General features: G+C 40.7%; 1 protein-coding gene across 1 annotated transcript in view; it reads left to right on the forward strand.

Annotated features, from left to right (window-relative positions):
- The first annotated feature begins 1,009 nt into the window (after window positions 1-1,009).
- Window positions 1,010-14,495, forward strand: part of KITLG (KIT ligand) — a 54,149-nt gene continuing 40,663 nt past the window's right edge. The window contains exon 1 of the mRNA XM_005480665.4: window positions 1,010-1,310. Coding sequence (XP_005480722.1) covers window positions 1,296-1,310 — 15 coding nt within the window. The 5' untranslated portion in view covers window positions 1,010-1,295. The remainder of the gene's footprint in view (window positions 1,311-14,495) is intronic.

Genomic DNA, 14,495 nt, shown 5'->3' on the forward strand with positions numbered 1-14,495 from the left:
TCTCCACCTAGTATGGCTGTTTCAGGAGATACCAGTTCCATAAACTGCTCTGCATTCCATTTAATTCACACCCAAAATTGAATTCGTATTAACCTTGGGAGCTGCGTTCTCTAAAGAGGACTAAAATTCTGTGGCTACTGCTGTGATGGATTGGCCAGAAGACTCCAAGCAGTAAGTCAAGTCGCTTTTCCACACCCAACACTAATGCATTATTTACACGGGATGCAAATTGTAACAGCATGTAAAAAGACCCGCAGGATCACCTTTGAAGAAGCGTTAGGAGGCACTGCTCAACAATTTTTTCTGTGTCTGGAGCAGGTACAGGAGTTTCTAAGCTCCAGCTGAAATGCTTATCCCAGTGCTTAACTTGCATTCACCGAGTATGGGAAAGCAGCGCTGGAATGGCAATGACAAGCCCAGGGCTGCCACCTCGGCCGTGCGCGCCGCTGCAGCGGCTGCTGCGCCGGGAGCACCGGGCACGGCCGGGAGCGCCGCCAGCCTCCGAGCCCGCTGCCCTCCCCGCCGCGGCGCGGGCCGGCGGGTTCAGCCGGGGGGCACCCCCCTTTTCCCCAGCGTGGGTGGGGGACCCAACCCAAGCACTGGGCTCGGCGCCCGCAGCCCAGCCGATCTCGAATGCCGCGGCGGCGTGCGGCTTCCCTGCACGCTGCCAGAGCCCCCTCGGGCAGGGCCGGCGACCCCCGCCCCGCTCCCCGCGGGGGGATCGGCTGGGATCGCCCGTCCGGGCACGGCGGACGCCCCAGCACCGGCCGGGAGGAGCCCTCTGCGCCCAGCCCCGGGGCCGGTACCCGGCGCCCCCCGCCCCGCATGCCCACACCCCCTGCGCATCCCCGCCCGCCCGCGGCCCCGCTCCCCTCCGGCGCTGGCGAGGGGCAGGCTCGGCTTGTTCCTGCCTCCAACTTGCCCCGAGTTAACTCGGGTTTCCCCCGCCCCGCAGGGTCTGCCTGGGCTCCCGGTCCTCCGGGAGGGCGGGAGGGAGGGGAAAGGCGTGTCCTGCCTGGGCTGCCGCCGCCGCCGCGGTTGGAGGCAGATCGGAGATATAAAAGACCTGGCCGGGGGCCGGCGGTGGCTTCAGTGAGCGCGGACGCTCAGGCCGTGGGGAGGGGGCGCAGCGGGGCGCGCGGAGTGGCGGCGGGACGGGCGGAGGCAGCGCGGGGCTCGCCGTGGGCAACCCCAATGCGTGGACTATCGGCTGCTGCATTATGCTGGAGCTACAGTTCCGCTGAAGGGAGTTTGCACACGGCCGGCTGGGCTGGACTGCAGCGCTGTCGTTCCTTATGAAGAAGGCACAAGTGAGTGCGGCCGGGCGGCGGCGGGGTACCCACCTGCCCGCGGGCGGAGCTGCCCCGCGGCTCCCGGCGGAGCGGGGCCGGGGCTGGGGCCGCGGGCGCGGAGGGGGCGCGGGCCGGGGCAGCCGCCGGGCGGGCAGTGCGCGTCCGCGGGGGCGGCGGCTCCCGGGCTGTCCGAGAGGCGGGCGGGGGGGACCCGCTGGGGGTGGGAGCCGCTGCCGCCGGGGAACGGGCTGGGGAAGCGAGGTGAGGGGGAGAAAAAATAATATCGCCCGGTCTTGCTCTCGGCGTTCCGCAGCCCGTGGAAAAGTTGCAGCAAACGGCCGGACCAGCGGCCGAGCCTTGAGAGATCTCGGAAGGCACTGGGAAAAATTGCCGTAGTAAATCAGTTGTCTGTGTTTCCCTTGCGAGTGCGAGAAATATGAAATAATGGGGGGCAGCAGTGCAGTGGCTGCGGTTCCCGGTGTCTCCCCCCACGCCGCTCCAGCGTGCGGCGCCGGGCGGGTGCTGTGGGAACCCCGGCATTTCGCCCTTCTCCCTCCCGCATCCCGCCGGGAAGTGCCGCTCAGTGCCGCTGCGGGGGCCCTTGCCATTATCTCTGCAGGTTCTGTAGAGATTTCAGTCACTACGATATGCGTTTTTTAGAAGGAAGCCAGGGACAGACATGAGTGGAAAATTGTAACAAGAAGTGGCTCAAGGAAACTCTAACGGGAGAAAGTTAAAGGCTGGACTTCGCAAGGTGCCGATACCCTCTACCCGGGCAGACCCCAGCGAGAGCCAGGACTGCTCCCGAGAGAACAATGCATGGACACGCACACCGCTGCCTCTGCGCTGGGGGCTTTTCCCTCCTCCTACATTGCTGCGTTAGAAGCGAGATACTTTTTGCCTTCGTCTGTTTCTTGGCAATTGCTGGGTCACCTACACACCAGTGAAGACACTTCAGAAGTCGCTGGAAAAGACATAAAACATATTTTTAAAAAAGATCTTAGCAAAGTATTTTGGGTAGTTAAATAAATTTTTCAAGAGATGAGAGGAATTAGAGATACTCACATTCTGAAATGATTTAAATCTCACCTGACCGAAGCACTGGAGAACATACCCATGTTTAAGAACTTAAAACTTGGAGACTTAATTTTTGTGATTCTGATGTACACTGGGGTTTTATCTTAAGTTATCAGTTCTGAATTTTAGCAATGTGTATCCATTGCTGTTATTCACATTAGATTACTATAGATGCCTTGAACAAGACATCTATAGTATGTTTCAGACCTTATATACACAATTATTTAAATGTACTGAATAGATTATTAATTGTGAAGGGTCTCTTAAAGTCTGAGAGTCATGTTTATATGTTTACGAATGAGGATTTATGAGTGGAAGCAGTGAAGCATTTTATTACATTTGAACTGTAAACTTATAAAAGTCAACAGACTACTTTTGCAAATTCAGAGCAAAGCAGGAACAATCCATCTCTCCCAGTAAACTGGGAAAGACAGGCAGTCTTGGCATTCAGGACCATTTGGCTTGACTCGGGCTCACAAGCTGTAGCCTGTGGAACAGCTTCTTGTCATGGTGGTGAAGCATCTGTCAGCCTTCAAGCAGTTATGCTTCCTGCTTTTTGGAGGCACTGACAGACTCCTAGTTCTCCAAGGGGTTGTTTCCTGTATTTTAAGGAGTAGCAAACAAATGTGATACCAAACCATTAATCATTCCAAGGGGATCAGAGCAGGACATACTGCAAGAAGACTTGCCATTAATACCATGAAGACCCTGCGCAAAGAGAGCGAGCAAGTGAAGTGGGTACAAGGAAGAGAACTTTAGCACATGAGGGCACTCAACACATTATAAAGTAAATCTTAATCTATATGCTGTCTGTGGCTACTTCAATCATTGTCTAGACTGGTAACTGTCATAATGGAAAGAACAAGATCAGAAAACTGGGAAAAAGGTTAATATTTCTTACAATAAAATATTCTGCAATAGACATAGTACAGAAAGCAAGAACCACTCACTTGCTGAGCCTTGCAAACACTTGGTTATGCCTGGATATTGTTTAAAATAAATCAGGGATTTTGATCTTTGAGGTGATGTTGCACAGTGATAATATATAAGTAGTGCAGCTGAAGGAGTAGCTGAGTCATACATCAGCACAACGAAAGTGCTGAAAGAAGAGTCCTGTTGAGCACTAGACTCAATGTGAGCAAGTTGGTCCATTTATTTAAATCAGTCTTAACCTGAGAAACCACAGGAACTGCAGGAGCACATTCCCCAACAGTGTCAGTCCTAGAAGTGATGTTTATGAAACTCCGTGCTTTGATGGACACATAACCCCCCTGTTTTAAACATACCAACACCTGGATTTTTCTTTATAAGTCATGATTTCCTTAAAGAAGTGATTAAGCATTTAGGGTTCAGTCATACAAATCCTTTTTCAATGAGGCTATTTCCATGAATTAATCTTCTTGAAGGATTACTTGGATGAGAGGATTTGTAGGCTTAAATACTTAGTAATTAAAACTATTATCAGAAGTGAGTTTATGTCCTTTTGCATGCTAATATGACAACAAATAAAATGTCACTGATGTCTGGACAACCTTTTACAATTTGAATAAAACAGGGTTAGTGATGCCAGTGTGATATGATCTTGCAAAAACATGTAGCAGTTTTCTGATTAGCTTGCTTTTTGTGTGATTTGAAGACAACCTAAATAGGATTAAGTTACTAAGAAATATGTTGCAAAGAGGGGTCACCTGTAGGGTAGCTCTGAAGGCTGATAAGGTATCACAGATACATGGTTCAGGCACTTGATCTCCTGCAGTAAGTTAGATGCACATCCTCTTAGAAACCTCAGTGTTGAAAGTGTCTTAGATTTCAGCAGAGCTTTCTGCCTCTGATCGTGTGCATTATTGTTGGCAGTTAAATTACCATCTTAGGTTGTTCTATCTGTATGTTTGGGTCACTAAAGTGGAAGCCTCTGTAGAAATTACTGTGGATCGGTACTTGGAAAAAGAATTAGTACTTAAATTGGCACTTCTAGTCTCCTGTCAGCAGGCTAAATCAGAAATGCAAATCAGATACCTGACACCTTGGTGTGAGCTTGATTTTAGGTGAAATAGTGTCTTCTGATCATCAGTCTTTCTTGCTCATTCTGCAAAAAAATGAACATTAGGAACTGGAAGATATTTGGAGCTCATGGCAGGTATAGATCTGCTGCTCATTAAATAGGAAAAGAGAATTTGCTGTAGCCAGAAAGATGCTGTGCTATTCATATTAGGCAATGGACTAAGGTCTCTGTTCCCCTGGTTTTGACTCTGTTCAAGGGAATCCAGTTTGCAAGTACTGCAGCTGGAAAGAACATCCTGGAATAAAGAGTAGTATGGAGAATAAATAGCAGATGACCTTGAAAGATTCAGGGGTGGGGGGAGCATTTTGTAAGGACTGTTTAGTGATATTTTTATTGATTTCTTTTCTTCACCTGCTTTTATTATGCACCTGCAAGTTCTTATCTCTGTGAACTATTTAGCACGTGACTTTGTCGTTTAAAGTGAGGCCAGTAACCCAGTCTTCTCCTGACCCAGTTTTGCCATTGCACTGAAATCTGTTTTTTCCCTTTATGCACTGCATGTCAGTCCTTCAGGTATGGCTCTGCAAGCTGACAGTGCCATTCTCCAAGTTTTGTTATGTGATTTAATGGTATGCTGGCTCATGTAATCACCATATTGTACGAAAGTTAAGAGCTGGCACGATGCAGCCCTTGGCTTCAGATGGGCAATGCTCAGTATGCAGCATGTAAACACAACACCCATTTATTAGAAGCAAAGGAAGGAAAAATCTCCCTACGCAATTCTATTTGAGTGTTGTGGGAGCTGACATGAAAACGAAAGTGCTTGTTCTCGCCCTGGTCTTTGGTGTGCCAAACCTGAGATTAGTCAGCCTTTTAAACCCACTGTAAAACCGCTTGTTTTTTGTTGGTTGTGTTTTTCTCCATGTGTTTGTGGGAAAAGGAGATGGATGAATGTAAGGTGAGTGGCAAGTGGTAGCACTTCTCTTTTAATTGTGTTATTTGGCCCATGTTTGTATTGCCAACCCAGTCATATGTAAACCTGCAAAACTGACTTTTCGTAAATATTACCGATGCTGAAATAACTGGCTGCAGGGGGCACATGAAACACAGGCTTCTTTGCTGGATGGTTTTACTAATTGACAAATGTAATTAGTATCAGACATCTATTAGTATGTGAATGAAAGTATGAGAAAACAAAAATGGTGTTAAGTATTTTATTTTATTAAAGCTGGTAGCATGTACAGTATCAGAGGTCATTGATAGTATGATAATGAAGACATTAATTCTACTTATGTCTGAATAAAGGCCAATTTAGGAGGTCAGATTTATGAGCACTTTGGATCATATTAGTGTAGAAAATAATTGTCATCTGATTTCCTACACTTATCTAATAACCTCTGCGTGAATGATTGGTTGCTGTTTCTGTTTAAACCAGGTTTAAATTATATAAGGTAGATGCATACAGTAATGATTTTAAATCTCATTAGGAATTTTTTGCTCTATATATGTTTTTCCATTATTGTTGCTGTGTGGAGCAGAGCTAATTTTTTGTGCAAGGTGGAAATAGCATCAGGTGTAGCATCAGCAAGATACCACTGCAGGTATTGCCTGAAGAAGTCCCTTATGGTTCTCACTGCTGTTCAGCCATACTGTGGAGCACACTGTTTTGCAAAGTGGGGAGGTAAATGCTGATCTTCGAGCTATTTCATCACCACTTGAAGCAACAGTAAAAGTGAGACCATGTGCTGCAGGCTTGGGGGGGCTGAGTGCAGGCTCCTCTGTTGCAGGGCCAGTAGCTGACTGCTGCTTCAAGGTGGTCACTGCTCCTGGAAGGATCTCTCAAGCAGGTCTTCTGAAAGGTCACCTTTCACTTACCTCCCAGCTCTAAACTTTCATTGTTGCTAAAGAACACTTGGTTATTTTTGTTTTTCTTCACTTTTGCTGCAAAACCTACTCAATGGAGAAAATTGAGTTTAGGACCCTCAAGATCATATTTAGCCCAAGCCACAAGAGCCACCCTTTCTCCCACCTGTATGACAGTCATTCACATGTACTTGTTAATGTTCCAGTGAAGAACTTCTAGGAGTCCAGCTGGCTATTTCAGTCTTCTTCTACCTTCACTGGCTTCTCACTGGTTTTAGGCAGCAGAGCTGGGAAGTCAGAGAGAGGTGTTGTGTCCTGGCAGCCTTGGAGCTGGGCCAGGCGGTGGGCTACACTCTGCAGCTTAGACTGATGCTCTGCAAAGTATGCAGGTTTAGTCTGGGCTGTCACAAAAGGAAGCATGCATGGTCTACAGCAATTAACTCTGAGTTTGTGAACAACTTTGATTCAATCCAGACTGAAAAGCTAATCTAGAAAAATGTACGTGAGCATACGCACTAGAGTGAGACAGACACACATTCACATATTTTCTTGGGTAGCATCCTAAGTCTCTGGGAAGCTTCTGACTATCTAGTTTATCTTGTTGAAGCTGTTCTGTTGAAGGCTTATTTGTTCAATCTTGAGGGTGGCTTACACATGAGCTAAGAATGTGGGGGAGACTGTATTTCAGACCTCAACTCCTAATTCACAGATTGTGAATCATGCCACCCTCGAAACTCCATTCAGAAAGATTTAAGCATTTTCAAGTCAGAGTCTGAAAATATCAGTCTGTCTGTCATATCTGTTCTTGTAGCTTGGCCAATCCCATGTGACTGAACCTGGCTTCAATCACCTTAAATGTCTTAGTGACAATAAACCCTTATCCAGTGTCTTATTTAGCAGGCCTTCTGCCTTTCATTTGTTCTGCTGCCATCAGCTCCAGGAACATCAGTTCACTGACAGTTAAAGCCAAGAATAAATTTAGTCCAATTAGCTCTGTCATCTATTCTTTAGATATACTTTGAGAAGTTTTTAGAAGCACCCTAAATACGGCTTTAGAGGTATGTGAAGTGTATGCAGTGTATTTACTGAGGACCTGTATTCTGCATTTGCTATGGCTGGATTCTCTGTACTTGATGTAGTCAGGATGACTTGTACTGATGACCTTCCAGTGTCTTTCCTCCTAAATGAATCACACTGTTTTGTAACTTTTCTCATGAGCTTATGCTTGCTTCGTAGCAGCAGACCAAGGTATGTCTTCCTTTTATGTTTGCAGCATGATACATCATTACTGGATAGATTCTTTGGTCTGTTTAGTAACACATGACCTCTTAATTACTTTTGGAAAAAAGTTATTCTGGCAGTATAAGTCAGACTGTAAAACCAAGTTGTGCATGTCCTGGCAATCTATCTCTGTTTAAAACACAAAATGAACTCTGTGCAAAGCATACAGCAGCTCTTTTTGTAAGACTTGTTCCAGGACAGAAGAATGAACTTGATGATGTGTATATAACACATTCTGAAAATGTGGTGTAATACACAGATATAAAAATTTCATTAAAAAAATTAATATATTTAAACTTTAAATATTATATTAGTGTACAATACTGATATAAAATACTACATAATGTTTGATGTTATAAAGTGCCTGTAATGTGGAGGGTTTAAAGTGTGTAGGAAAATTTCTTCCACCATTTCATGTTGGTCCAAAATATTCCTGTCTCTTTAGAGAGATTTCATAATTGTATAAAATGGGAGTATGATACCAAGGTGCTGGCTTTTGTGGTCTAACTGAAGTAAGACACTAAGGAGTCAGGCATGATATATTTAAATTAATAATATGCTGTATATATGCAAAATAATTCACTAAATGAAAAGAAGTGCTTAGAAATTTAGGGAGGTTGAAATTTAAACATGCTAATAGTCTATTGTAAAAAAGTCCTAAGTTCCAACCCTCTAATTTCCACCCTTCATTTGCTCATTATTAAGTGAACTCAGCAAAATTTGTCTTCTGCATTAAATAGCAAGCAGACAATATTATGCATTATGTCTTCAAGCTGATACAGATCTGAATGTCAGTTCTTCCTGAGATTTGTTTTCCTTTTACTACTTTGAAGCACGCAGGAATAGGAGCATTAGTCAGCCAAATGAATTTAGGAAGCTTGTATAACAGTGCTTGGCACCCTCTTTTGTTTGGATTAAAAAACATGTTCCTGAATAAACAGAGCTTTTTGGTGGTTATTTTAAAAAGGAGGGAAAAAATGTATCTCCAGTATTCATAATTGGTGTCTTTTTCAAGTTACTGTGCTTCAGCAATGTGTGCATTGCATTTCTGTTCTAACAGCAAAAACTGCCAGTACTGTATTTGACACCAGTTTAAATGATTCTGATGGATGTTGCTTTATTTTCTAGGAAATGCAAACCTTTCTTATAAACTATAAATTTGATTACTGTCACTGAAGGTGTTTGATCTTCTGTTTTATAATCCCTGACAAAGAATATGCCCTAGGTTGGCCATGCACTCTCTAAAACTTATGGCCATAATTGTAGTCTGTTCCAAAATGTTTAGATGTATTTCTTCAGTGTTTGTTCCATGAATAGTGGAATACTCGGCAGTGTTTCAGGCTGCTAAAATCAATGAAAAACTTGCTATTTTTAAAAATTGACTCCAATCTCAAGTCAGATGGTGTTCATAGTACTCCATCCATTTTCTTCTGCATTTTTTTTTCTTATCCTCATAGCTCAAGGTCACATCTGAAAATGTCAGCAAGTTTATCACTTCTTCCCCTCAAGACAGAAAATACCTTCATTTCTTTGTCAGCTTTCCCACCATCCACTGTGTTTAAGTTGGTGTCCTCACCTCTGCCAACAGAACTTCTGCACTTCCAGTATCCACAGTACTGCAAGTGTGTCTATCAGCATCTTGTTTGCTCACATACACCTTAAGCTTCATCTCCAGTGTATGTTCTCTATATTTTTTCTGGCATTTTTATTTCCCATTACCTTTTGGAGCCCACTTCAAATATTAGTCCTCTGAATAACTTGTTGTCACTGCATTTTGTAACATCTGTAGAAACAAAGTGTCTCTTTGGACTGGATTAGAATGACTCCATTGTTCTGTGGAATATATTGGTTTTTTTGTTTTACAATTCTTGCAAGCTATTATTACACTTAGGAAGAGTCCCCTGAAATACTGCTCTGCCATTTCTAGAAGTGACAATACTTTTTTTCTCTGTAAAGTCAGTAGTTTTCTTAATACATTAAGAAATTCTTGGTTTTTTTTGTTTGTTTGGTTTTTTCTTTTAATGGTCAGATACTTATTGAGACCAAAGGAAATCCTTTTAGAAGTATTTAGAATATAGAAGGGTAGTATTGCCTTCCCCTGTGTGTCTCAGCTCTGTTACCTAACCAAGTGAGAAATACCTGATTTGCTGCTTTCATTTTACTTTTAAAAAGTTCTGGTCTAATAAGTTCTTTAAATAATTGAAGTGAATTTCTATCTTCTCATTCAGTGCATTAAAAAAAAAATAAATCTCTTCTCACGTGCAGGTTTTAGAGATCAGCTAAACATTTGCCAGTAATGGTCAGATTCTCTACAGTACTGTTGGTCATTTCCCACTGTAACAGAATGTTGTTGACATTTGCAAATGGCCTGAGACATATGTGAAGTTAATCTGCTTTTAGCCTACTAAAATCTGGTTCATTTCTATTGAAACAAGTCAATTCCATCCAAGAACACTATTTCAGTTACTGTTGAATTAGTACCTGTTCAAAGTGCTATTTGTCAAACAATTATGTTCTTTTTGCATTTATTCACTATGAAGGAGTCGTCTTCTTAACATACATACTCCATTACTTATTTCAAAGTAAATGGTGCAATTCCTGTAAAACTGGGAAGATTTTTTTCTCCTGTAAACATTGATAAGTGTCACTCAAGTAAGCTTGCTAAAAATTATCGATTATGAGAATGCATAACTAGTCAACTGGAAAAAAAACTGGAAAAAAACTGGAATTTTAGAGTGCATACATTGAAAAGTAAATGCTCTGAAGATATTTACACTAATCTTCTCAAAAATGGGTTATATTTTCTGTGAGATTAATTACGGAAGCCAAAGAAATTTCGTAATAGACTAGGCAAATTAATGTGTCTTCTTTAATAAGAATGATCCTAGGAAGCATTTGAGAACTAGGTGTAAAAATAATCCAAGAAACCACATATTGTGTCAATATTTGTATGAGCTTTCTATCAGCACATCTGTAACAAAGATGCTATTGAACCTGTACCAGAATAATTTCGCTACTGACAGTTGCCATTCTTTCTAATTCACATGAATACTTTTGATCAAATGTAAAGCTCTGTATCACACTACAAATGATTTACAATTCCATTTTTAATGAGTAAAAGTAAAGGTAAAAGAACTGTTTTTTCAAAGTGTTGTGTTTTGTTGTATTGTTGCAGATGCTGTGAGAATAGCTAATATTTAATCTCGGTTATTTAACTAAATTCATAATACTGTGTTACTGGTGTAAGAGTCATGTTTCATGGGCATTAGTATCTAAAAGGCATTTATATTTCTTCAAAATTGTACAGACTTAGGGAGCTTTTTTTCTCAGATTTTTTTCTGTCCAGTTATGTGTGTGTTTCCATAGTGTATGCTGAATGATTTAACTTCTTTTTGGAATGCTTACCCCACAATTTCTGTGGTGTTTTTTTTAAGGAAAGCCACAAGGAGAGCTTCAGATTTAAGATTAGATATTTACAGTTCTCTCTAGTTAGCATAACTCAAACAAAAACATCAAGATACCATGTGAATGACATTCATATTAATTCTGTAGTCACAATTCTGTGATGATGAAGTTAGCTGGGATTTATGCTGTGTCTCCTAACTGTAAGCTGAGAGCACTTGTGTGTTGGTATATATCATAGTAATAATGTGCCTGTTCTTCCTGGACACATAGCAGAATTGTGGGGAAACACTGAAATACCAGAAACACTTTGATGGAGTTTCTTGTTGTTAGTCTATACAAATCCCAATCAAAACCAAAACCAAACAAGAAACAAAACAAAAAAAAAACCAAAAAACAAACAAAAAAAAAAACCAAAACAAAAACCAAAAGCAAAAAACTCTATAAAGCCACCCACAAACCACCAGGATATTAAAAATACAGTTTACATCTGTATGTGAACAGATGTAAAGATAAGGGCAGGATATAAATTGTAATTTGGGTTAATTTTAAGGTAAAGACAAGGTGATTATAACTTCATAGATTTGGTGAACATGGTGGTTTTTAATTTTCTTAAATATATAATACCTCTTAACATATTAACTCTTAATTCTTGTCTTTAGAATTAATGAATATGTCCAGAGTTGAAAAGAATTTTTCCTACCAGTTTGCCTCTATTGTTGCATTGCTAGCAGCTCTTGCTGTATTTACTTTGCTTGGTAGAAGGCAGATGGGAACTCTGTATTAATAGTGTTCAATGAAAGGAATAGAAAAGCCCAATTCCTGTAAAAGAAATGCATTCAATGCATGAAATATATTTGTGTTTCAAAATGGATGAACAAGGAGGAAGAATGGAAATTACTTATTTAGATTCTTAAAAAATAAAGACCTAATAAAAAACATAAGTAGCCCCACAGTGTATCTCTCTTATCTTAACAGTTTAAGGGGAAAAATTAATTAGGACAGAAAGCAAAGTGTAGGAACAAGTCATTAATTTGTAACATGGCAAAAACCTAAAAGGTAATGTTCTCTAATTGTCAGTAACCTCATATAGTTCAATCTTGTAATAGGGTTCACAGATTGATGACAACATGTGCAAGCTACATAAATTACTCAGGTTAATTGAAACTAAAAGAGATTCTGAGGAACTTTGTAAAGGTTTAGAGGAGATGGGAGAACAGATGGTGTGATGGCAAGTGGAGTTTGTTGTGTTGTAGAGCAAGGGGGATGTATTTTGGAAGGAATGTTTTGAACTAATTGTAACTGAATTAATAAAGGCCATTTCAATTACTTCTGAAAGGTACTTCCAAGCTCTTATTTATGTTCTTGTAGCAATGCTTGGTCAGAAAAATGAATGAAAAATCGCTATATTGTGCCTATAGTAGAACAAATCAGACAGCATATTGGGATGCAGTAGGAGCAAAAAGAGAAATTTGAAAGTGGAGTGCTTTTATGATAGTGTTCATCAGCCATCCCCCAAAAAAGTTCTGTTTTTTCCCATTGAAAAAAAGAGAATAACAGAAATAGGGATCTTAAAATAGGCAAAAGCATTATAAGGGAGCAATTTACATATGATGAGAGACTGAAAGTTGATTGCAAGAAACTACTGAATGATATGCAGAACGTAGTAGAGAGAATGATTGCTGGACATTACTGTTCCTTTCTTGGTATAAGAATAAATAAATATTTAACAGAAGAGGCTAAAACTGGCAATGCCACCTTAACACAAAATTACCACTCTGGAAAGGTTTTTGACACTAGATATAATATGGCTTGAAATGCAGCTTGATATATGTTAGAACAAGCCCAAGAGGTCACATGCAGAAAGGGGTAGTCCTAGTCTTCTCATCCTTGCACATCTCATCTCCTCCTCCCCTCATTTCTCAGGGATTACTTTTTGTCTCTCAGCTGAATTGGCTAGTCACTGACTGAATTTACTGGCTTGCTTAGGGGTCGGGTGAATGTCAGAGGGAGGGAAGCTGCAGAGAAGGAGCCCTCAGCTCTCAGCAGCAGGGAGCTGTTAGATGGCTTCAGACCATCTCATTAGCCTCCTTGACTGAAGAAAAAGGGATTATACACTTAAGTAAAATGCCATGGTTATTTCAGTTTACACCCTGTGCATGAAATGTTTCTCATCTTCTAATTCATGCAACTCAGAAGAAATTTTTATATAGGCAATGCATTCTGTAAATCTGAATTATCAGGTTTCTTCAGTTTTCCGTGGGCACCAGACTAATCATGTACTGATCTGACACTTCTTATTTTTCAAATCTTCATTGCCTTAATTGTACAAGTCAGGTTTGGCCTAATTATAAACTCAGTTTCATATACAACCATCTGCCAAAATTACCATCTGTAACAATTCAGCCTTTAGCTTAGAGGAAAGGAAAACACTTTTAAGATATATTGTAGCTGAACTTCAATTACATGGGAAAGTAATGACAGCTGAGATGTTTATACTGAAAGATTGTTCTTTTACCATGTGACTATCAATGGTGAGAAGTCAAAATTTTAAACTTGTTGCGCAGCCCTAGCCATTGAAAACCAGTGGAGTTTCCATGCACCATCCCCGAAAGATACTCTTGTACAGCACTTCTGTGTTAGCAGGAAAAAACACTTTAAAAATGTTTCCACTTTTAGAGGTGCATAGGAATTAAAAGTATGCTTGAGTTTCTGATGCAGTAATGCACTTGTTGGATTTTTGTGTTAAAGGAAGCATTTTGATCAGTCTCACCCCATTTTTGCTACCTTAAACTTATGTTTTCCTGGAAAAATGTTACGCATGTGTTGAAATTCTTAAAATGGCCATTCTGGCAATCTGCTTTCTTAAAAAAACCCAGCAACATATGCCCCAGGAAATAATTTCAGACAGAATTTATAGAATTAACAATGGCATGATGCATTTTAGTACATCTTGAAAAAGGAATTTATGCTTGTTTTCTACTGTAAAAATATGCAGTTAGAATAATAATAACTTTTTTTCATGTGCCAATATTTTTGGCATATGAAAATGCTTTTGATTTAGATCAAAAACCTGAAAAAAATATAGTTGACTTTTCTTACTAATATACTAATGTAATTACTTTAAGACAAGGCATAATGTGTTTGTAATTCCAGCTTGCTGAGGTAAATGGCTTATTGGCTGCCCAGTGCTTACGTTGTCTTGCAAGCATACTTAAATGTTTTGAAGATTAGTTTTTAATTTGATGTGTCTCTTACCTGATTTGTCTGCAGTCTCACAGGCTTCCAGGCATTTGAGAATAATCTCATACATTTGTCTATTGCTTTGGATAAATATTCTTTTCACAAAAAAACATAGATCCATTATTAATGTACTTATATTTTAATAACAGTGTAAATGTAATTTATCCTTTTACAGATCATTACCTTAAAGCTAAATTGTTCACTTTGGTTTTATATATGTATAGGAAGACACGCAATTCAAATTATGTAGGAAATAAAATGCTGTCTGACATATGAGGGAACTGAGTTGAAATCAGGATCTGGAAAAAGTTATGGCATTTTGTGAGGATTTTTTC

This window comes from Zonotrichia albicollis, chromosome 4 (assembly GCF_047830755.1).
Source record: "Zonotrichia albicollis isolate bZonAlb1 chromosome 4, bZonAlb1.hap1, whole genome shotgun sequence".
NCBI classification, from domain to species: domain Eukaryota; kingdom Metazoa; phylum Chordata; class Aves; order Passeriformes; family Passerellidae; genus Zonotrichia; species Zonotrichia albicollis.